At 36.7% G+C, this 26,013-nt stretch overlaps 1 protein-coding gene across 1 annotated transcript in view; it reads right to left on the bottom strand.

Annotated features, from left to right (window-relative positions):
• The window catches only part of CNTLN (centlein), a 200,530-nt gene that overhangs the window by 77,866 nt on the left and 96,651 nt on the right, over positions 1–26,013 (bottom strand). Inside the window, 3 exon segments of the mRNA XM_071581574.1 lie at positions 17,732–17,855; positions 20,542–20,663; positions 25,227–25,352. Coding sequence (XP_071437675.1) covers positions 17,732–17,855; positions 20,542–20,663; positions 25,227–25,352 — 372 coding nt within the window.

Raw genomic sequence — 26,013 nt, 5'->3', positions numbered from 1 at the left:
TACCAAGGAAAAGTCTTGCTTTATGAACCTCACTGCTTCTGTAAGAGATAACTGGCTGTAAGAATAAATGGAGAGCAGTCAAGGGTGTATACCTTCAATTTAGAAAGGTATTTGAGATGGTTTCCCATCCTCTTATTGCCTAAGAGCTGAGATCTGAATTGAAAATGAGGTCAGGTGTCTGTAAAATTGGCTGGACTGTGAAGCTGAAGGGGTGATGATCTGTCATGTGGAGTACAACTGGCAGCTAGCATTTATAAGCATTCCTCGGGGATCCATAACAGAGTCAGAACTGTTTACTGTCTTTAATAACAACCTCAAAGATGTGTTAGAGTGCCTGCCTCACTGCAAGTTCACAAATTATATAAAATTGAGAGAAGCTCACTAGATGGCTGGACTGCTGCTCACAGAGACTTCATAGGAAGGGAGAGAATGGGCTGAGGGGAATGTAACAAAGTTGACTTAAGGTGAAGTCCTGTTAGAATAGTCACTTGCAACAACACATGCTAGAAGACCAATGGGCTAGAGAGCAGCTTTGCAGAAAAAATGTGCTCCTAAGGAGAAACACGTCTTCATGGTGATGGCTAACAACATGCTAGCTGTATAGGCAAGAATCAGTCAATTTAAAGAACTGATTCTGTTCAGCTCTTCTGAAACTGCACATGTGGCTGTGTCTTGTTTTTAGGCTCATCCAAGCAAGACACTGATGTAAATAGATTAAGTCTAGCAAAGGAGTACCACAATGGTCATGGGTTGGGCACATGATTTAAGATGACAGGGTGAAAGAAAACCCCCCAACACCAATACCCACTTCTGCCTATCTTTAAAAGAGCTCCTCTACTGCAGGACCACTCTTGGTGCAAGAGGACATTACCACATCAGCTAGACAGCAGGTCTCATATTCATGGTCTCGTCCAAGAGACTAGATTCCTCCTAGTGATTTCACAGGAACTGCACATATAAAAAGTCTTGTATGTAGAAAATCATATGCTGTGACACTAAAACAAACTACATAAATTGCATTCCACTGACAGGACTGCTACCTGAATCCTTAGTTCAATTTTTTTTTTCAATCTTGGGAAACTAACATGGGTATAGCCTTCACTTTTGAACCAATTACTGCCATCCTAGCCTATGATAGCCTATCATAATTAGTTCATTAGTTAGTTGGTTTCTTGGTTTCTTTTATTATTTCTAATATCTGAATCCTGAAAGTCTTCTGTTCACTAACTTTTTAAGTTCTGAATGCAAGTATTAGCACTCGTGGTCAAAACATTTGCACTTGTGTAAATTTCTAAGTATTTAACTCATTTGAAAACAGATCCTATACTGATTTCTACTCGTTTTTTTTCCCCAAAAAAACAATGTGATAAAACAAAACCTTTAAACTACTCTAGCTAGAACTTGTAAAAAACCAAACCAAACCAAACCAAACCAAACCAAACCAAACCAAACCAAACCAAACCAAACCAAACCAAACCAAAAAAACCACCACCTGTATTCATATGCATTGTAACAAGAAACAGACATCTAGTTCAGTTCTCTAAAATTAACCAAGAAAGTACTGTAGACTGCATTTTTTGTTACAAGACTGCAGCTCAATGAAGAAAGGATGTAGTGTGGTCTTTCTTATACAGCTCTTTGCAGAGATTGTATAATTGCTACTTTACCCAATAACAAGAGAACATGATCAGTTGGAAGAAGCATCAAAAAAGGTTCAAGTATGACCTTTCTAAGAGCAAGAAAGAAATCCGCAGAATTCAAGGTAACTGAAGAAGTCACAGAAAACTGCTGAAGTATAATGCAACGCTGGCAGAAATTACTCAGCCTGAAAGAACTAGTTGCAAAAAGCCAGGGTGGGGGAAATACTTGCATTCCAGCCTTTCATTTACTCCATTTTCTCCCTCACTGTCTCACAGTTATGTCCCAACTTAGTAGGTGAGAATCATTTTATTTTTATGAAGCTCTCCTCTCTCTACAGAAAATAATACAAACGAGTCTGAAGATAAACATCTCAGTGTGCTTTTTCAACCAAAAGCGAGATTGACTTTAACAGACTATGTGTAGTCCACTAGTCTTTTAAAAGGTTCACATACAACACTTTTTTGAAGCAGGTTCTTAAAGAGACCTGTGATTCAGTTGCACAGATTCTGACATGAGACGCTTCCCTCACTTACTGAGGGTGAAAGAAGGATTGCCTCTGCAATCCTGCAACTCATAGGATTAAAAATAAACTCTGTGAGTGGTAAAGAATACTAACCTAATGGAACTATCAAGTCAGAACAGCAGTGTCAAATTTCAGGTATCATGAACAAAGGTTCCAAAGTTATTTTAGCAGATTAGGCTAATATTTGCTGTAATTATCTTAAACATATGCTCACTGGACTTATGCATCAGTTTTTGCATTATTCAGTTTCAATTAACACATCAAACAATGGAAAGAAGAAACGCGCCAGATTTTGATCCTAACTGAAAGGGGATTTCTCTGTGAATTGAAATAGCTGCGCTTGATTTAGCACGTGCTGAGCAAAGGGCACCATGTTTATTTCATCTGAAACCATCCAAGACACAAACTGAGGCTGAGAGATGAAAGCTTTTAACATATTTCAACAGTGAAAAGGTAGTTTCTGTGTAAAGTGTTCCTAAGCTGATTGGGAGACTTAAGACATTGAACTTGAACACAAATCTTTGAATATTAGTACTTGTCTTCTAAATCTTTTGACCGTAGAAACATTGGGAGGTGAAGATGTTTCAAGACTAGGCAAGAAATGCCTTATGTTAATCTCCATCTAACTGTGTTTCTACAGTTTTTTTTCTTTTAGGATTTTCCATGGATTTCACATTTTACAATTACAAGCTCAATTTAAAAAAGAAAAAATAAAGGTATAAACTTTTTGTATCTGATATCAAATAATTTTTTCATAAAAAATGCAGTAGCTACTAAACAAAATGGAAGAAATTGTACGTTTGTGTTGTAGATTAGGTTAAGTATCTTTCCTGTTTCATCTTATGATACTGAGAGGCACAAACATTTGAGCACAACTCTTTTTCCCAGTAGGGAAATTCAGCAATGAGTGTATTAAGGAACCACAGGGGGAGTATGAACCTATGAAAATTTGGAAGAAGTCAACTGTCTGTTTTGGAAAACAGTAACATCAATCATGGAGGGCACTTTCACCTCACTCTTTCACAAGCTTCCTAATGACAATATATCAGTTGACAAGCAGGGTGCTTTCTAGTTCTCTTTTTCATGCTATGTATCTTTCTGTTTGAGGAAGGAAATAAAGTATGAAAATTTTAAATCAGCATTTTTTGAGGTAAACAAACTTTACATCTTTTTAAAACTGAAATTTGGAAAATCTACTCTCATATGCTTGTATTTAAGTTTGCATGCTATTTCTGCCAGCACCTCATAAACACAATTTGACTATGATGTCTATTAAACTACTAAAACCCCTCAATCTCCTAAGCATTTTGCAAGAAAGGAAGATCTAGAATCTGAAGGAAAGGAAGAATTTGCTGCATGTAAGTACCCAAGTGCTGTAAAGCAGACCACACATGACATCAAGAAAAGATTAAGGTTCAAAAATGAAATACACACAGCAATCTAGAAGACAAAAGGAAGTCCATGGTTATCACACTAGAAAAAAACACTTTTTTTTTAAAAAAAGGGTTTGCTCTATAGACTCAAAGGAAATAAACCATTGAACTATATTTCAACAAAAACTGATGCAATCTGAATACAATGAAAATATGCAGGTCAAGAGAAAAGACAAAGCAACCTAAGTGCAAGTATAAATTGGTCTCATGAAAATTCACACCTTTTGAAAAGTCAAAGGCTACTACTGCATTTTACTGTCTCTGTCACATTTCTGCTGTGTATTCATCCTATTGGCAGTTAAATGCCACCCTGCCATCCAATCCCATCAGATCTCGGAAGATCAGCAGGGTCAGCCCTGGTTAGTACTTGGATGGGAGACGTCCTGGCAATACCAGGGGCTGAAGGTTCCAGTCCCGAGAACTTCACTGTCACTGTACAAACTCACTTGGCTGCGGCAGATGGACCTCAGGAGTTAAAGGGTGGGGCCAGTTCTGTGCATGCTGTGCCTCACCTAAAATATCCACTTCACAGGCTGGAAGGGCACACCCACGTGGGGAGAGCTCTGCCCAAATCTTGGTTTGCGAAGCCTTGCCATGATGATGATTCATCCTATTATTTAAATGAATTCTTAAAAAGAGAAGTTCCTGGGATATAATATAAAACAATAGAGAGCTAATAGGCACAACCTTTGTGCAAGTGTTTATCAAATACTGGGAAGTACTCTGAAAACTTACATAATCTTTTATATAGTTAAGGGGTGTAGGTGAAACTTTGAAGGATGTTGAAATTCCAGATTTCTGTAAATAAACTCTTATCCATTAATAAATTTATGGAAAGGAATAAAAATAAAACAACTACATTTGAATGTGTTTTAAAAACAATACAAAAACCGTTCAGAATTTTCTCTGAAAATTTGCATAAAACATCTCCTAGCTGTATACATAAATAATCTTAGGCAAAGGAGATTCATTACTAGAAATACATATCAGCAATTCAGAACAAAAGAAAATAAGTAACCACTCAGTTAAACTTTATAAAATTTCTTCAAACTCAAAATCTAAACTCGTATCTGCAATGGTAATGCTAACATAGTGAGGTATAAAACATTTTCAAAACATAGCAAACAACTCTTTTCTGATGACACAGTGGGAGCTTTTACAGTCCTGGTTAGTTTATAGTCAAGGTTTAGAGAGTCCTAAAAAAGACTGTATAACTGAAAATTTACAGTAACAACCTACCAGATTCGCTGATAATGCAGGTTACGTAACTGAGTGACATATACGATTGGTAATCCTATATCTGTCTATCAGATGAACTGAAAATAGACTTTAAAATAACTATTTAGCTCCCACACAGACTTTTCTGCTATTAAAAAGAGAGGCAAAAATAATACAGACTGGATTTGTAATGTGGCTGAAAAAGCAATAAAAGCTAGCAGACTGAAACAAAATCCAGAATTTACAACTCCATCCAGAAAAAATGCCTTGCTCTTATTTATACTCAAATGTTGTATTTTCTAGTGGCTTTGCAAAGTTTAAATGATAGCCCATCAGATGGGAGAAAAATGACTTAAAGCAATGCAAAGTCTAGAAATTAGTATACTGTTTTTCAGCTTTATGCAGACCTGAAACTGTAATGGTCTTGAGTCTTGTGCATAAAAAGCTTGTACTGCTTGTAACTGTATCTGGTAGATTTTACTGTATGTCTTCAGTAGGTCTTTGTCAACAATAAATATTTTCTGATCTCATTCCAAAAAAAGCTGACCTTCTCTGACAATATAATCTACTCCAAAATACTTTTAAAGATTACTCTGTTGACAAGAAACAGTTCAGGGCAACAGCAGTCTTAGATGCTCTAGATTAGATGGTCAAAGAATAATTTCCAACCCCAAGGAGGAGCCATTGAGTCCTTGAATTAACAGGAATCAGCATCCTAAATTAGCAGGAATTTATTAGTACTTCCTAGAAGAATGTCAGAACTTCTAATATGGCATGCCAGAACTAAGAATCATGTATTTTATTTTTACAACCTGAAAACAACCTCAAGGTTGCTTACTACAAATAACGTAATGAAAAAATAATTCTTCTTACTTGTAACCCATTTACAAAATGCACCATCAGGAACAGGAAAGAGTGTAACATTCTGTTTTATATACCAACACTTCATTTTTATCCAACCATGACTGACACAGTCTCACTTGGTAATGTTAAAACAAGGATATTAAGAAATCAAGAGAGATCAAATCTATCCAGATCATAGTGTATGGTGCTATTGCATATATTTTTAAGGTACTGATGCTGATCCACAGTTACAGCATCTGCTGTTTCCAGTACCATACAATATTCTGAACTCTATTTTTTGCAATATAATACTTTTGATTACTCTTCCTTTACTTAGTTATTTTTTAATACTCAGCCATTCGAAATACAGGAAGAGGTAGTATATAAAAAGTGTGCTATAGAATCCATTATGCTAAAGGAATTACTTCTGATTTCTTTATAGATAGGCATCAGCAAGAAGTCTTTGTAATAGTTGCTTACTTATCAAGTTACTGGAACAGGAGAAATGCTCCTACCATCTGTGTAAAAGTAGGGCTTTTGCAAAATAGACTTTCTTGCTAGAACAAAATATCCTAGTACTCACCATTTTTAATTGTCAGCGATTCTAAAGATAATTATCAGGAGCTCTCACATAGCTCCAAATCTAAGATACATATACACATGTGTACTTGGGTCTCAATGCATTAAAGAAAAGGTAATTTAGGAAGACAGCCTGAACTACAGCATAAACTTTCTCTCTGCTCTTAGGACTTTAAAGGTCTCCTTCCCTCCAGATTTGCTGACCCTGGGTTAACCCATTGCCAGAAGACTCTAGTTAGTCCTCTACAAAACTACTGCCTCCTGAGTAAAACGCATCCCTTAAGTCAGCCATTGCTCATCAGCAGCTTTCAGCATTTACAGGTAAGGCAAGCAGGAGACTCCTACATTCCCTGGCATATAGATAAAAGGAATTAAGAGAGCAGGCTCATGGCAGTCTAAAATAAACATCCAAACAAACAGTAAGACTTTTTTCCACTTGTCCCAGGGAGTTTTATCTGGAAAATAAAACCATGCAGAGAATCTAATTTCTACTAGAGCTGAACACATAAAATGGAATAACCCACTGAGGAAACTGACTCGTTCCCAAGGATTATATGTTGTAGAGACTGCAGCAGGATGACTCTTTGGAGAAACAAGCATAACCAATCATAATCTCCTAATGCATATTGTTTCTGGTGTGGACAGATATCAGGGGGCTAGTCCAGAAGTTGCTTCAGTCAGAGAATCTGAGTCCAAGGGGTTAACTATTGTTTTTTCAAATGTTTTCCTCCAGAGTCACAGAAGACTGTTGAAGGCTGAAAAACAAAACTAAAAAAAATCAGACAGAAAAAGTTTGCATGCTTCTTGATAGTGTCCTTATAAAGGGACAGTAGCACTGCTTATTACAGTAACTAAAAGAAGTAAGTTTTAAAGGCACTGGGTCAAAGTAGTGTCAGAGAATTTTTTCTTATCCAAAGCTTAAGATAAATGCCTAATAATCCTTGCAAGGAAAATGGGACAGCAGAAGCAGCTTTGTTTCCTTTCTCTCAGAAAAAAATCTGCTTGAGAGGAAAGACAGCACAACAATATAGAAACATCTTCTAGGTAAGCGAAGCTGAATTGCACTTTCTGTTCTTGAGTCTTCAAGGGGTAAAAATTCTGTTCTGTAAAACCAAAGTAGAATGCACATGCACATTACACGTACTTTTGTAAAAAGCCCATACAGAAAATACAGGAAAAGGCTTTCATAAATTAGGTCTGATACATCATAATGCAAATATTCATATTAATTTTCTACTACCCCAAACTTGTTCAGAGTCAGGAGAATCAGCTAGACAGAAACTTTAGCCAACTTTTACATGTGAAATACTACTCTGACAGAAATTCTTCACTTTGTTCCTACAACATTACATTTCAACTTTATTTGCCTGCAGTACCAGCTATGTTCTTTTCATGGGCCTGTATATTTATGTGTCAACTGACAGCCTTGGGAGGTGAGAGTCAACCTAGGAGCAGGTGTTTGATACAGACTGTGCGAGCGAAAAAACCATTACATATGTCTGGGGATAATGCTGTCAAAGTAAGAGTAAAGTAAGAAGTACTAGCATTACTGCCATTTTTGTGATCATTCAAATGATTCGGAATGTAATTCCTTTACAGGAAGAGTATTGTAAACTTACAGTTTACACTAAGAAATGTATAGTCTTAATTAACCAAGGAAACAAAGTCTTTGACTACAAAGTCTTTGAGCTATCCATCTTATGTGTCCATTCAGTTCCCAGAAATATGTCTTCATCATTCTTGTTTCCCAATACAGTCACTCGTAGGATGGATGAAAATTGCAGCGAGAGCTATATGTTGGTGGTAAGTGAAGTCTCCCTGATTTACAACCCACATTCAGGAGAAAAAAGGATAAAAGCACCTCCCCGCACCACCTGTCCAATGTCTGTTCACATAACAAAAAAGTGAATAGTGCCACAGTTGTCAAGAGTAAGTTTTAAGATATATATATATATATATTTTTTAAATTAGTAATTACTCTAAAACCAAAGCACTAGTGACTAGCGACTAAGATAGTTTCAACATGCAGTATAACCTTTAGTTTGTAAAAAGATGGTAGAAAACTATGCCAAAAATTTTATCTACCATTTAGTAATCTTTAATTTGCTTCACTGTACCATCAGCTGACTGACCCAGAACTGTTTAAAGAAAATACAAATGTTACATTGTATGAATTTATCACAAAGATCATAATAAAGATCCACTTAGCTCCACATCTGAGTTTCTAGAATTCCAATATGGCAAACGTTAGGGAAAAGAGTCCAAGAAATAAGGCAAGAATACATAAACAAGGCTTAATAATTTTTGTTGTAAAATAATACTCAAACTCTTTGAAGAAAATGTCCCTATATCTTTGCAAAATTCAGTTGTTGAAGTTCCATATGGGATTAGCTAAATGGAAATAGATGTAAACATTAAAATTTGAGATTTTCCTTCAAAAATCAGTACTATGCAAAGGAAAGTGGAAAACGAGCATTGTATGTTAAATTTATCTGCCAGAAAGCACCAAGCGCTGCTACCTTTAGCAGAATTTCCAAGAACTCCACAGAAGATGTTGCAGAGAAACTTATATTCATTACTCCCTCCTTATTCTCTTAATATAGCAGTCTGAAATTTTACTAGCTTTGGTGTCCTTTGGTGTTACAGTCTGCAGATTTATAGGCTTCTTCTATAAACATTCAGTACAGTTTAACAAACACACTTTTACTTCTTTATTTTTATACCTACGTACCTATCTGTAGGCTTGTATATCAGACATTTCTATCTAAATACTGATAACTTGTTCTCTACGACACAGAGATAAAAAAAACAACAGTCCTTTTGCAGGCAGTGTGCTTACCAAAAGTACAAGAAATCATTTCTAAACCACTCAGATAATCTACAGAAATCACTCTGATCCAACAGCAAGGCAGGCACTAAGTTCTGTTCAAGCAATACAAAGGGAAGCTAACACACAGAATCCTTCCTTCACCATGTCTCTGCTATTCTTGTCCCTAGAGTGCCCAAATTTTATCACTAATGCAACCTCTATTCTGGCTTTCTCTATTTCTGTATTACAAAAACAAGTTTAGCAGCATGACTATACAATCCCATTGTGTATGAGCAGGCATTGAAGTACAAGTATCTGCAGACAAGAAAAGTCAGATTAAACATGGAAGAAGAAACAAAAATCACCAATGCAAATGACTTCAGAAAACACACTAAGCCTCCAAACTTGTCTGTTAACTAGGATGTGGGAAATTACAAAATCTGATTGACACTATTCTAGAGATAAGCTTTAAAATTAGAAAACATTAATCTCATCATCTTTTACGGATCACTGTCACTGGAAAAGAGTTAGCTGACACAGTGCCTTCTGAAAATACAACAGGAAATACAAAGGAAAATAATTCTCTTCACAAAAAGGGCCATGTATGTTTGTAGGGGTGACAACTGAGTGCATCCCTTAAGGAAAGCAGTTTAGAGTTCTCCCTTAAAGAGAAGAGAGCTACCTGTAGTGTGTGTGGGGGTCCTGTGACCAATGAGATGCTTTGGTGAATGTGAGGTGAATGGGCTGGTCAATATTGTCATGACATGTTGGATGTGAGAGGATATAAAATGTGTGGATGTTACTGAGAATAGATCTATGAGCTATGAGAAAACTGTCTGCGAAACTCTTAGAAACTCTCTTAGCTGAAACTCTCCTAGATAATACTGTCTTGAATAAACTCTTGTAAGCCTTCTGATCAAGCCTTCTGATGCCTGCTGTGCCTGAGCTCTTCGGACCATCATTCACACTTGCCCCCTTACTCAAGATAAGGGCAACTCCAACAAATGGTGACCCCCAACGTGCCCCAACATATGTTCATTATGCAAAAGCTTCTCAATACTGCATGTGGCATTTACAGCTGACTTTGGTCCCTTAAAAAGGTGTTTTAAAAACTACACCCTGTAGTACACCCAGTGCTGCTGGTGTCTCATATTTTACAGTACTTACAGGGCACTCTTGCACTTTGCCTCACTCAAGCTTGTCATTTCCACTGCACAGTGTCCAGTTCAGTCAGTGAGCATGCACCTTTGTCACAGCCCTGAAGAGTCATGACACCAACTGCAGAGTTGAGGCTGTAATTAGTTTCAGTAGAATGAAAGGCAGCATTTTAGATTTAGCAATCTTTTTATCCATCCAAAACCTAAACAAACACAGACACACCATCATTTTAACTATATAAGCCTTTGCACTATAGAATTAATATTGCAGAGAAAAGTAAACAAGAGCCCTGACCTACTAGATTTCAGTACTTTGCAGTAAGATGTCTGCTATGTCCCAGCACTCCTAAAACTGAAAACAAGAAAGATTACAGAGTTAACATATAAATCTGAAGGGCTATTGGCTGTAGGTGACACTTTTTAACACCAATGTAGTGTGAATGCACTTTGTTCCCCAGTAATTTGGCACATGACGTAGATATTCACTGCAAAAAAACCCCAACAAAACACCTCAAACAAAAAACCAACCAAACAAACGACACTGGAGTATTGAGATGTTGCACACAATAAGGGAGGTTTAAATAATTGAAGTCTTTGATGACCAAGTACTTCCTATTTCCAGAGACAGTCAAGGTTATCGAAACTGCATTATTTCAGTAGGTTCTCTAGAAAAAACGAGAAGGCGGAGTGTGTGGGGGAAAGATACAGCAGATGAACTAATAAAGCCTAGGTTTGTGTTTATTACTACCACAATTCCAGAACAGTTAATTTAGCTTTTCTCCACTACAAAAGGCAAGAGGCATCACATGCTGTTATTGACACCAAGTTAGGCTCTTGTCAACTAGTTCATGACACTACACAGGGTACGTAACAGTTGACTCTACAGGAATAAGGAAACCAGAAATCAAGAGGTCTTGTTTTCCTGAATAAGCATAACTAATAGGAAACCTTTATTAAATAGGTGCTATAGCAGAGCAAGGATGCTATTGAGCAGTGATTCCACATGCTTTAAAGATCCCGAGCACATTCCTACATGGATAACATGCACAGCAATACAAACACTCAGAGAAAAGAATCACTACCAAAGGTTCATTGAATGATGAGGCTCTCTCTTTCACTTTCATAAACGTTTACTCCTTATCACTAGCTGCATAAGACCATACTATACAAATTTCCAGTGAGCTGTGAAAATGATGATTTATGTCATAATGTCTACTGTTGAAGAATGTACTATGTAAGATAATTCAGTGTTGCTGGTATATATATTAACAGATGCCCTATGAACAATCCAGAATGAAAGATGCAAAACTGTAAAGCATCCACAACAGTTTATACACAGTTATCTATACCTTTCTGAAGTCTGTACCTAAAGGCCAAAGGACCAGGATATGCCTATATTCCAGCAAATCAGATTTTAATATGGAAATGCCAAAGTAGGTTAAACTAGCTAGCTTGCAATCAATTAGCCATTCAATTCAACATGTAGACATTAGTTTACCCTGAATTTCAGCAAAATCAAAGTAATGTAGCCACAAAGATGATTCTATCTAAACTGGAAAAAAATTAGTATGGATGTGTATGTCAAGACAACTCTACAGAAAGTAAGACTACAGTCAGCGCTTCATAGACAAATCTTAATTTATCTAAAAACCTGAGAAACATACTAGAAAGACAGACATATATGCCTATGTTGCATATCTATCTATAAAAACGTCTCTATCTCTAAAGCTATATGCTTATTTTCATGTTTTTCTTACCACAGAATATGAACGTTAATAAATACCTGCCTCTGTAGCCTTCAGTAACATGATACTAACAAGAAATGACTGTGGCATAACACAGGTATTGCATACTTCACTGGAAAAATGACCCACGTGAAAATACAAAAATGGGACATCCTTGCAGAGCTGTGGAATTGTTTTTGCTTGGCTAATTAGCATTAATGGCCAAGCAACTCTGGATGTTTGTACAGACTGGGGAATGAGATGCTGTAAAGTGACCAGACAGTCCTGGTCGATGGCAAGTTGAAAGTGAGCCAGCAGTGCCCTGGCAGCCAGGAGGGTCAACTATGTCCTGGGGGGCATCAGGGACAGCATCACCAGCTGACTGAGGGAGGGGATTGTCCTGCTCTGCTCTGCACTGGGGTGGCCTTATCTTGAATATTGTGTGCAGTTTTGGGCACTGCAATACAGAAAAGATATTAACCCACTAGAGAATGTCCAAAGGAGTACAATAAAGACGGTGAAGGCCCTTGAGGGGAAGCCATATCACCAGTGGCTGAGGGCACTTGTAGAGTGTTCAGCCTGGAGAAGAGGAGATGGAGGGAAGACCTCATTGTAGTCTAAGGGGAAGAGGAAGGGCGGGCGATGATCTCTTCTCTGTGGTGATCAGTGACAGGACTTTAAGGAATGGCCCAAAGTTGTGTCAGGGGAGGATATTAGAAAAATGTTCCTCACTCCGAAGGTGGTTGGGCATTGAACAGGCTCCCTAGGGAAGTGGTCACAGCACCAAGACTGTCAGAGTTCAAGAAGTATTTGGACAATGCTCTCGGGCAGCTGGTGTGACTCTTGGGGATGGTCATGTGCAGGGCCAAGATTTGGATTCAGTGATCCTTGCAGGTCCCTTCCAAGTCAGCATATTCTGTGATTCTGTGATTAATGATCACTTCAAAAAATGCTTAGGGAATTTAGTTCACTTACCTCTTTTTTCTGTTTCCAAGTCTTCAGTTTGGGCATGAGTTTAGTTGATAGTTGCTACAGGATTTCTCAAGACATTGCAGGTCTTAAAATTTAGACTATTTTCTTAGCTTAGATTAGGTCTCAAGGCGAACTTAAATTCTGGACCTTTTTATTTCTGGTTTTGGTTTTGTTTTTTTTAATAATAGAGAATTTTAAAAATTAGATTTCGTAACTCATAAAATTAAAAATGAAGCTTTCAATCCACAACATAAATGTGGTGGAATATAATCTGATATTATTTGGGAAAGATTAAATAGTGGGAGAGCAGCTTTAATAAGCATGTCACATAAAATTAACTTTTATAAAGCCAGAAAATAATTATTCCATAATGCACTTACTATAAAGGTAAATCACATGAATAGCAAAAAAATCCTCTTCCTTTCCATATTCAAAAAGAACTGGGTTATAGGACACCTAGGCAAATATGAAAAGTACATTGGCCCTGGTGTGATGTACCCCTGAGTGCCAAGAGAGTTGGCAGACACCAGAGATGGACCATTCATGCACATCTTTGAAAGGTCACAGCAATCAGGAGAGGTGCCTGAGGACTGGAAAAAAGCAAATGTCACCCTGGTCTTCAAGACAAGAAGATGATCAGGAGTAGCCAGCATGGATTCACCAAAGGAAAATGATGCTTCACCAACCTGATTGCCTTCAACAATGAAACAACTACTTGGATGGATGTTGACTACCTCAACTTCAGCAAGCCCTTTGACACTGTCTCTCTGAACATCCTCATAGGCAAGCTCAGGAAGTGTGGCCTGGATGAGTGGATAGTGAGGTGGATTAAGAACTGGTTGAACAGCAGATCACAGAGGGTCATAGTCAGTGGCACAGGGTCTAACTGGAGGCCTGCCACTAGTGGTGTTCCCCAAGGGTCAGTACTGGGCCCAGCATTATTAACTTTTCCATCAGTGACTTGGATGAAGATGAAGATGCCTCCTCAGGGAGTTGGCTGATGACACAGCCGGGAGAAGTGGCCAATACCTCAAAGGGGTGTGCAGACCTTCAGAAAGACCTCAACAAGTTGGCGAGATGGGCGGAGAAAGACTGTTCAACAAAGGCAAGTGCACGGTCCTGCACCTGGGATACAATAACACCAGGCATCAGTAGAGGCAGGGTGTCAACCTGATGGGAAGCAGCTCTGCGGAAGAGCACCTGGTGGACCACAGGCTGTCCACGAGCCAGCAATGTGTCCTTGTGGTCACAAAGACCAATGGGATCCTGGGGTGCATTAGGAAAATCACTTCCAGCAGGTCAAGGTGGGTGATCCTGCTCCTCTACTCAGCCCTGGTGAGGCCATATGTGGAGTGCTGTGTCCAGTTCTGGGCTCCTCAGTACAATAGAGACATGGAGGTCCTGGTGCAGATCCAGCAGAGGGGCAGAGATCATTAAGGGACTGGAGCATCTCTCTGATGAGGAAAGGCTGAGAGAGTTGGGCTTGTTCAGCCTGGAGAAGTGAGAACTTCGAAGGGAACTTCATCAGTGTATATAAATATCTGAAGGGAGGGTACCAGGAGGATGGAGTCAGGCTCTTTTTTGGTGGTGACAAGCAGAAGAACAAAAGGCAATGGGCAGAAACTGATGTACAGGAAGTTCCAACTGATTATGAGGAAGAAATTCTTTACTGTGTGAGTACACTGGAACAAACTGCCCAGAGAGGTTGTGCAGTCTCCCTCACTGGATATTCAAGAACTGTCTGGATGCAATTATGTGCCATGTGCTCTAGGATGACCTTGCTTGAGCAGGGGCATTGGACCAGATGACTCACTGTGGTCCCTTACAACCTGATTCATTCTGTGATACATTGATTTCAGGAGGAATACTGGAAAATTCAAGAAAAATATATGCATAAAGCATTCAGCAAACACTGAATAATTCCAGTTTACTAATTATATTTTACTAATATAGTATGGGACTGTAACAATACAGAAATAGTATCTCCTATTTGCACAGATGGCATAAATTTATACATTATTCAGGGAAAGTATGCAGCCCACGATTCTGAAACATATTTCATTAATTGCAAAGCAATACAACATATACATATTATTCATTACTAATCAAAACATTTAAAAAGTGGGAAAACCATCACACATTCTGCATCAAAACTCTCAAAAAAATTAACTCTGACATTAGGCATTCTGAACTTCACAAAAATTGAAAACTTCAGGTACTTAAGTCTTAAAGCCTATATTCTTTTGTGTGTTAGTATCACCTTTGAAAGATATATAGTGTTTAATAGCTTACATTAAGGTCATAGCAATCCTTGTCCATGATGAGAAGAAGGCTTTACAAAAGAAAGGACCTGAAAGAAAGCAGTGGCTGACACAAAGTCTTTTCACTAATTTCATCAGGATTTGGAATTAGGCACCACCAGAACATGTGACTTCCGAAGCAATTTCAGTTTTTCCTGATTTAAAACCAGAATTCGTAACTTACAAACTGACTGTTTACAGCATGCTAATATTGGTAATGACCACTTTGGCACCTGGGAGCATCAATGAGCTTTCCTTGTCTTTACCCTATACTGAATTTATTATCCATCAATTGTCAGATCCATGCATATGCAGATTAAAGACATTTACCTCATCACTCTACCCCTCAGAGGGTGGGAGAGAAAATCTTTCTTACATGTTAAGCACATAAACAAACAACAAGAAACAATCGTATTTTCCTAACATTTTCTCTTTGGCTTACTCAGAGACAAAAATAACACATTTAAAGTTAAAACTACTTAAACCAAAATGAAATGCCTACACAGACACTCATATGGCATATAAATGTTCCAAATCAATTTAAGCTAACAACAGTAGGGTCTATCAAAGGAAGTGCATCCACAAAACCTATGGGTTAACATGATTTATTTACACTGCTTGTAAAATTATATATGTGAGTAATTAGTACAACTCAACAGATCATATTCTTTATTCACAGACCTTAAAAAAGAATACCCACCCATAGCATTGACTTTCTTAAGAAAATAAGCTCAGATCTTGAAATAGTGACTTGCTTCAACAAATTAAAAACAGCCATTATTAGTGAAAGACATATATAGACCCACAGCAGATAGATATTCATCTCTTCCTTACTTTAACCAAAAATAAGTGACATTGCCCATAAGGAGTAAAAAGTTCTGAAACCCACACAAGGAGTTCCCCTTAATGAACATGATGCTGGACTGGTTTCTTACTACGAACTGTGCAGAATTTTACAATCTCATTTTGTCTTATAAATTATGTATTCTGTTTGCTCATGCCAATTCACCACAATCTAGTCAAGGCCACTGATCTCCAATGTACAAGATATAAGGGTGTTGCCCATGAATGTGAGCACACAGGAGCTCTAAAAAGACAGTGCAACTGTACCAACCTTAAGGGTGTGTACAATACACAAGTAATCTCTCTTGCATGGCTTTGAGTGAAAAAGAGGGCTTACTTTATTGCTCTTGAATTACTATTGCCTGTGGTGAATCTGTTCATTAGTGATGGAAGAATTACAACTTCAATTATATGTACAGCAAGAAAGTGCTCTTTCTTACATAAAAACACAAAAAGAAAACCCACAAAATAATTACATGTGATAATTTGCTGTTATAGTTTCAAAACAGTAAACAAAGATGACAATGAAGTGACAAGAATGAGCACACAATTGTAACTGGCAGATACAAGAACATCCCATGTAACATAGCTACTGGCAATATTGTCTGTAATACACTAAGGCAACTTACAAACAACACAAGGACTTACATAGTACAAAAAATTTGCTACTGCTGAAATTCTGTGATAGCAGCCTTTATGGTATTGCCCCAAAATTGGTTTACATTGTGACCCATTGGGAAAACACATATTGTTTAACGCTGACAAAAACAAAGTCTGAATAAAACTTACTGGATGTCTTGACTCAAGTTAAAACAAAAAAATCAACATGACTAACTGAAAGTGTTAAATAGCAGCAAAGGGCTAATTATACCACACTAACTTCCTTTTGTCTAGTATAAAAGGACATTTTCTTACTTTGCTTGGCTGAGTATAATAGCCTATGAATTATGAGATCAAAGCAGAAAACTGTATGTTTTCTAAAGTAAGAGTTTCCTTCACCAAGTTTTATACTTACTACAGCTGAAAGAGCTGTGTGAAGGGATCAACACTAAACCCAAAGGACAGGCTGTGCGCAGCAAGAAAGAGAGCAATTCCCTTGTGCTTTTTGCAGGTCACTACCAAGGACCATGTTAGCAGATCCACACCAGACCCTTAACAGGCAGCTCTGCTGCTACCAGTAATTAGCTTGGACAGCTCTGGCTCCAGGAGTAGCAGCAAGGCTACACCATAATGAGCTCAGCTGGGATTAGCAGGACAGGGCAGGGAACCAAGAGAGCTGAGGCATTCTGCATTGCGTATGTATCACAGAGATCAAACAAGGATGGCTGGCTAGGTTATCCCCTCACCACCTCATTCCAAAAATGAAGCACGGCAGTGTGTAAAATACAGGCTAATGAAGAGCGACACCTCCAACAGATGAGAGCCACATTAATTAACACAATCCCTAGATCACGGAATACAGTTTCTGTTAGTGCTAGCAAACTTGTAACTTGTCACTGATTCAAGGAGGTGGGGGGAGTGGGTGTTAAGAAAGAAAAAAGAGCTGATGTTTTCCTTTTCTGCTTTTGGTAGATGTGTTTGCCTTGAAATTTTGCAAGTAATTCCTCTTATATGGCCTGCAAAGCACTATCTTCAGAACAAACCAGTATTTTTCTTCACGTAGTCACCGTTTAAGAAGCAAACTCACTTTTTAATCAACAGCCTTTTGTGCTACCTTTTGAAAAAGGCCAGTTCATTCCATACCACATCAGGATCCTCTTGATAAAGCTGACAGGAGTCTGGATGCTGGTATCTGCTTTTACTATTTTCAAGCCTGTTTATGAAAAAATAGGTTGATTGTTTTCAAATACCTACATGTTTTAGGAGGACAAGAATAAGAGCATCCTTGCTTTTAGAAAACAAACATTTTCAAGTACATCTACTGAATCTAAATTTTGTAAGAAATATATGTTCTGTGAGGCATGAAACCTCAGCTGTGGTAATACAGAGAAGTCCCATAACGTAGTTTCAGACAGTTACTGTGCTGATATGGTACCATTCCTCTCAACTGACATGTGGAAGAATAGTGTCACCCCCATTCTGCTGACATTCCTTAAAATATTGGTATGAGAAAGCAGAATTTGAAACTATCATATAATCTCTTGAAAAACACATAGAGAGCCATCAGCTTCCCTAATGCCCTCGCAAACCACTCTGAAAGTTGTACTAATGCACACCTTAAAGCAAACAGCTGTTCTACAGCATAATGGAAGACTAAACTGTCTATACATAAGATGACGTATAGGGAAAAAGAATATTGAATTTAAAAGCAAAGAAAAATAAAATTATTTAACAGCTTTTCTGTCATTAAAATATTTTATGTATTTTAATAATGCAAAAGATAAAAATTGAATTAAAAAATTCTTTGTTCAATCAATTCACAATTCTCTGCAATCTAAATTCCTACTAGGCATAGAATAAATTCTTAAGAGAATGTAGTAACCTCCTAAGGTCCCCACCCTCTTTGCAGTGAGGTACATCAGTGCAAGTTGTATGAACACTGACAGGTGGATTAGGTCCCATCAGCTGCCATCTCAATAACAGATACTAATCTATGATGAATTAGAATGGGGTCCTCTAACACTTAAAAAGGATCAGAAGTGCTATATAAGAACCTGATACTGAGTAAATAATGCACAATTTACATTACACCACCACTACACAGCTTTTTGAGATCACAAAAGAATAGTCTTATTGCTACAGACTGTTTTTATTTGTGTCTCAGCTCTTTTCCTTTGTTTAAGTGTACTAAAAAGGAAGAAGAAATCTCTTTTAGTGTGGCTTCATACAATTCTACTCTGATGTCTAAAATTAACAAAACCCTGCTATTTTCAGCTTTACTTAAATACAGACGAAAAAATCAGATGAATGATGATTTAGTATTACATTTCACCCATTACCTACTTTTCCCAAATACATTCCTGTCATAACACAAGCTGGTCTCCATTACTTTAAACACAAACCGAAGTCGCTTTTGTCTCTTTCCTTCTCTTCAATTTTTTTTAAAAACTATCAGAACCAGAACACTCATTCTACACTGTATATCAAGTTTGATTTTCCTATCTTTACCTAGGTTAAATTTTGTACCTTTCAGTGTTGGCCTCTCAGTGGACCATAAATAGCTATGGACACAGAATTAAAAAATTTCTTTGAATATAGTAACTATCATCGTGTAGTCACTTCCAGATTGCAGGAAATTTAAAACAGTCATCATCCATGTTTTTCCTAAATAAACATCAAATTTTCATTACCATTTAAACAAATTTATTTGTCATTATGCTTGGATATTTAAAAAAATCCTCCTGTGCTACCATCAATGCTGTAGCAGCTTTGTGTTTTACCATTATTTTTATCCAAGCCTTTTTTTTCTTTTTAAAAGATAAACCATTCTGAAGTAAATGCCACAGTATTTCAAAGCAATGCAAATATACTCAGATAGGCCAGAGCATTATTTATATATGAGGGACAGCTTATTATTCCCAGAAGAATGCTTTATGTCACCCTGGACCCTAAAGAGTTACCAGGTTTGCATCATTTTCTGTGACTCTCTTTTTGTTCAGAGAGAGTCACAAAGTATCTGTCAAGATTAGACAGATTAGGCAGGAAGAATTATTTTCAAGTAAAACATATATGTTTATTGAGCTATAGGTGTATGCTTAAATCCTGCTAAAGCCACAAGGAAATTACGTTCTTGAACCAGTTCCTGAAAAACAGCTGTGGCTGATAACTGAGCTGAAATGTTTTCATGCCTCCAAATTTATCTGTTTACCAAAAATTCTGTCTGCTAAGGACTTAAAGACTTAATAAAAAGGGAGAATTACATATAGAATATTCATTATATATATTTTTGTGTAGTACAGTCTTACCTCGTTTCACTAATAAAGATACTTATTGCAATTGTTTCAGTAAAATTTTCAGAAATAACTAAGTTTTAAATAATTTAACAGATTAAAACAGACTGCTTTCATGCGTATATTATTTTTCCACCTATTAGGAAGTAAATTTTAGGATTGGATTGAATTAATATTTGAGTAACTAAATGTTAGAGGCTATTATTTCTAATTTCTAATGAATAAAACTATTTTAAAAAACTATTTGAAATATAATCAACAATTGTGTTATGAAAATTAAAAACATACACAGTGAACAAAACAATTGACTGGGGAAGTAGACAAACATATGTGAGCAGCCCAGCAGAGCTTTGTCCAGTACTTGGGCTCAGGATGAGATCTAAATTAAATAAGTCAAGGTGTCAGCTCAATACATTACCTCTTGGTTTCAACTACAATTTTTCTCATATAGGGGTAAGTCCTTTATTCTCCTTTAATAAGTGATAAAGTCTTGTTCATAGTCATAGTATCATCTTCCTTCAAATCAAATTCTCTTTTGAATACCTATATAATACTTCTGTTCAGATTTCTTGTGTAAAGGGAATGTTTTTAATGAGCTATGTAACTTACCTGCTATCACCCTCTTCCCACTGCTTTAATTGCTCTTTTAGTGCTCTGTAGTTGGTCTGTAACATCTGCAGTCTTTCTTTGTGTTTTTCATAGGCTGCTCTTAGCTTATCAGTTTCTTGAGTCTGCATGAAACAAGAAAAATTAAATTAGAGTTGGACAAAATGTAAAAGACTGTCATTCTGAACACATGAAACAAAAGTTCTCTTTTAGCAACTATTAAGAAAGTCAGAAATCTAAATCGAAAGATCAAGAATCACAGTCTTTGAGGTTAAAGTTTTCTGGTTACTATGACTGAAACAGGATTTTTGGCACTGCCTTTTGTTCAAAGTACCTTTTTTCTTTTTCCAGTGGAAAGATAACCTATGCATTTTCAAGGAAAACACTGTTCACATGAAAAAAACCCTAAATTTAAAGGCTTCAGGATTTCCTTTTATATAAGTACATAAACTTGCAACACCCAGATTTGTCTTCTAGTAATGTAGCAAACAAGAAATAAAAACAACTTTTACAATAGATTTTTTATCATCAAAACCATATAAAAATTGTACAGAACAAAAAGTACAATACATCTTGATTTATATTACATGATAACATCATCTAAGTTTAAAAAAAGCTTTTCCTAAATGGCAATTCAGTGCTGTGGGAAAAAAAAAACACTAAGAAGAGGCACTTCATAGTACAAAGCAAATCAAGATCTAGAATATAGCAGTAAAGAATTCACCATACATTCTCCTGCAGCAAAATTTGCACTCAGAACTTCATTTCCAGTTCAGTGGGAGCTCTGCTTGCAGAGCAACTACAGAACTAAGTAAATCACAATATTTTATGTACAAGTATTTATTGCTTATATGCAAGGAGGGCTTTTCAGAACTAGTCAATAATATACACCAATAGTGCAAGTAGTAAGATCCCACTAGAAAAGAATTGTAAGGGTTTGCAGAGTACTGCTAACTACAAACTACCTAGACTAAGCTTGACTTCTAAAACTTAGCCCAGCTTTCACAATGCACAAAGTTGAAAATTACCAGGTAGAATTTCAAATGCTAATATATACAAAATTCCAGAAGGTTTTTGGAAGTGACTCAGGCAACACAAAAAGAAAATTTAGAAACAGAAGCATGTCCAAAGTGACCTTACCATTAAATATTTTCTCAAAGTGATAGTGGCAGGTTTTTTTCTGAAACAGAACAGAAACTCTAAAACAGACATATTTATAAATTTAGATTTGCTTAAAAAGTACTTTTGACCATTTTTAAGTGGCTCATGTAAATACTACAATGACATTAAAACCAATCACATAAATAGCAAGATTAATCTCAGACTAAGGACATAGAGACTATTACTAAGCTTTGCTTGACACTACAACAGCCAATTTTCATAAGGATCCATTTACAGATGTTGTGTTTTCAAGAGAAGTTCATGAAACAATTGTTCTGAGATTGTTTGATATTGCTAGTAAAAACTGTTTAAGTCTAGAAAAGTACTGTAAAGAAATGTCTTCAGCATAAATTTTAAGAAGTTTATTAGTGTCAATGCCCTTTCAGAGGTGAACCAACTGTAGAATTTGGCCTTTCCTATTCATGAATCTACATTTTTCATTATTGCTTACCTGTTCTATTATCCATTATGTTACAGTTATTTCCTTCCTTTATCACTTACTCTGCTCTTGCAGAAATAGAAATTATACAATTAACTGCCCTAGTCAGTGTCTTTATTGAATTAAACACTTTAGGATCTTAAATATATACTGAAATTTCCACTATATGTTGGATCTGTCTCTCTCTGATTGAATTAGGTTATATTTAAAAAAATAAACTGTCTTATGCAGAGTTTTCTGTGCATTTGAAGTAATGGACAGAACAACCATCTCTAGCAGTGCTGGACCTCCAGATTATTTCCAGGTCTCCTCTATCATTCTGTAGTAATTCCTACACAATAATGGAAGACTATTCCTTCCACAAATAGTTATGTGGACAAGCTGCAATAATAATAATCTATTTTTGGCATCTGAGCACTATACATGAAATAGGACTATACAGGAAATCTGAGCTAAATGTGAGAGTGCTCTTGCTGATATAACCAAGTATTAAGTTTGGCCCAAAAGATACCTACATAACCTAGTTTTAATTGTCTCCCTCAGAGGAAAGAGCTTGCTTTTGAGAGCTTTCAAGGTAAAATCAAAATTATCTCCTCTAGGCTATGCCAGCGCTCACAGTTCTAGAAACATAATATAGCAGAAGATAACGTATTCTTGGTTCATATACACCTACCTCTTGACAACAAAACTCTTTTCCCCTTCTTAAAGACCAAAAGTAGACTGAAGTCCTCATGCTTTGGACCATCCTAAGTAGCTGCCTGATAATTCATTATTTAAAACCAAGTTATACTTTTATTTATTTTGCCATTCACTTCTGTAAACAAGGGTGCAATCAGGCATGCTCTGTTGCTTTTTAGTGTGCTCAGAAACAAAGGCAAGTCTGTATAAAAACTGTGGACACCCTGAATTTACATGATCACCCCATTTATATTAGCAACAAAGATATGGCCAACTTGTCTTGATCTGAAATGAGTCAGCTGAGGAGAACTGGGAAATCCTATGAATAGGACCGTGTCCTTTTCTGCTCCTTTGCAATACTGACTGGGGCATTCCTGTTCCAGGAAACCCCATAGAGCACTTTTAAATTTTTTTTTAAATCCATTTTTCAGAAGCACTAATGGATAAAGTTACAATTTCATCTCCCAGATACGCATCATTAGTGTGTTTATTGACAGAGCAAGGATTTTTCTGAGCAAGAATATTCAAAGTAATCATAAAGGCAACACCTTTCCTGAGGAGGCAATAATATAAGTGCCAGTTTTGAAAATGTTGACCACATGCATTATTCTTTGTTGGAAACAATGCCTAAGAAAAGGCTAATATCAAGAAATCACAGAATACCAATAAAAATATTATGATGTTAACATTATGACAGCTTAGTTCACTGTTGTGCTGGCAGTAGCCTCATTGAATTCTGAATGTAGTGCCACAGCAGTGTTTAGTACATTGACCAGGGCTCTACACTTTTCTTTCCACCAATTAAAGCATTTTGCAAAAGAATCCAAGCAGCTTTTCAAGAGAAAATGCACAGAGCTCATGTGTTTCGTTTCAAGGGGAGATATAAGACTTAGCCCTTAAAGACATCATGGTTTAACAGCTGTGATAGAGATTCCACACCTGCAACATAATTAAAGCTGCAGATTCCTAAATTGTACTTTAAGATGAAATAGAAAAGAAGTCAATGCAGTATGGTGAATGGCAAAAATTATGAAATGAGGTTATGTAGGGAGTTCTTTCTCTTCTGTATCTGCTGAAAAATTAGTGTTTTCCTTCACTCCTCTTTCCAGAATAAAATAGAGAAATGTGGAACTCTGTATCATTTAAGCAACAACCATACACACTGATGTGTGAGCTTTGCTTCCAAGGGCAAGCAGCTGTAGTCCACATGTCAGAATAATCTGCAGCATTAGTGTCTGGCAGGCCAAGTAAGAGAAACAACTAGGAAGCCTCCCAAAGGCCAGTTTTCAGCTTCAGATTTAGCTGGTGGGACATGCCTTAGATTTCTCAACAGAGGAAAAATGAAAAAAAAATTAATTTTCTGACTCCCAGAAACAAGACAACCTGTAAGACTGAATATGAAGTCTAAATAATCTTTCCTGTTCATATAGTCTATGTGTGTTAAGACATTTTATTAAAGTTTCTCAAGTACACAGGTTGATGAACTGTGGCATTTGTGCTAAAATATACTTTCCACCTACAGTTTTTCTAAAATTGACGTATCACATATGTCCTTTATTATGAGGCAGAAGTTCAGGACTGTGGTTGATATAGCTCCCAAATTTTTTCACTTACCAGACATTTATCACAGTATGTTCAATCCAACCAGTTCTGCTTTAGGCTACACATACTGAAAATATATTTCAAATTCCGTAACTCTGAACAAACATAAGCAACAAGTAAAGCAAGGGAGGGAGGAGAGGACAAATTTCAAATGTTTGAGAAAATATGACTTAGGGTTTGGGCTTTGCTTTCTGATGTGCAATTTGAAACCAATTGTTCATTTGAAAGGTACTGTATTTCTGAAGTAAAACCAAATCAACAAAACCAAACCCACAGAAATCTATGAAACAGGAAGAAATTGTAACACATGCGCAACTAAGATTTTCTACCAAGGGGTGGAAGGAGTAGTGTTGTTTATTAGGGCTTTTTAACAGCATTTGTTAGAACAGTAACTTCTGAGCCACAAATTCTATGATTTCCAGGCATAAATCTGTTTCAAGTAATTTACTTCAGCATTTCAAAATATTAGTTTCACTGCAAACAAAAAAATTTTGGACTTTCTGTACTTTATTTCTATATGAATACATGAATTTTTCAGAATATATATTCTCCGATACAAGCTTTGAAAATGTAATTAACAAGTATGTGTTTATTGATGACAGCTCAATTAAGCTTCCACAGGACTGCACGATTGCTCATCCAGTAAAACAGAAAGGTAAACTAATGGAGAGTGCTCTCTGATGCTAACACAGAGTCCATAACAATATGTGTATTTTTAATTTTTAAAATGTCTGTTTATTTTGGTGTATCTTTATCTACGCAAGCTTATAGCTAGCAGGTTTGGGGCTTGCTTTTTTTTCATGTTCACCTTTAGCTGTAGTGTCTTCTCTAAGTTTTCAATCTTCCTTTCAGCTATTTTAAGCTTCCTTAGCTCCTCTGACTCTCTAAAAGAGCTCTTTGGGGACAGAGACCTTGAACATTTCACAGGTGGTTCCTGGAGAATAAAACAAGGACATGGTTGAACTAGTTGGAACACCGGATTATGAAAGACATGCAGAATTAAAGAAGAAGTAATTTTGAATACTAATAATGAATTATAAAAAAAAAAATCTGCATGGAATACCAGAGAAATAACAAGCAGAATTACCACAGCGCTACCACTAAAGGTTTCTCTGTGACTCGTTAATGAGAATATTCATTTACATTTACATTGTTTCTTTCAGAATAATGATGTCCCATTAGGGAAGACTAAAGGGTTATAGACTCAGAAATGCAAGAAATCTCATTACAAAGGAGGGGATAGAGGCTGGTCTAATTGCTCTATAAGGGTCCAAGGTTACACTTGATAGGACAACCAGAAACAAGAGGGAAAGGATTTTTTTCCCTTTGAAATAGTTTAACACACTGTGAAGTTGAAGGAACAATATGCTTGAGGAATATAAATACAACAGACAGTAGATCTTATACCATAATGACCATATGGTCATTAACTATAATGTGACTAACTAGAGACAAGAATATGTGTTTATATTATGTACAGTTTCACATAGCAATCTGGAGAAAGAGGATGTGAAAGTAACACTTAAACTGGGCAGCTTTCTTGTTCATTCTATGTCATATGTCCTTACGGCAAAGCAAGAAAGACCTCATTGAAT

Source organism: Pithys albifrons, chromosome Z, assembly GCF_047495875.1.
Source record: "Pithys albifrons albifrons isolate INPA30051 chromosome Z, PitAlb_v1, whole genome shotgun sequence".
In the NCBI taxonomy this organism is placed as follows: domain Eukaryota; kingdom Metazoa; phylum Chordata; class Aves; order Passeriformes; family Thamnophilidae; genus Pithys; species Pithys albifrons.
The sequence above is the reverse complement of the archived record's forward strand: the minus strand, read 5'-3'. Positions and strand labels throughout refer to the sequence as shown.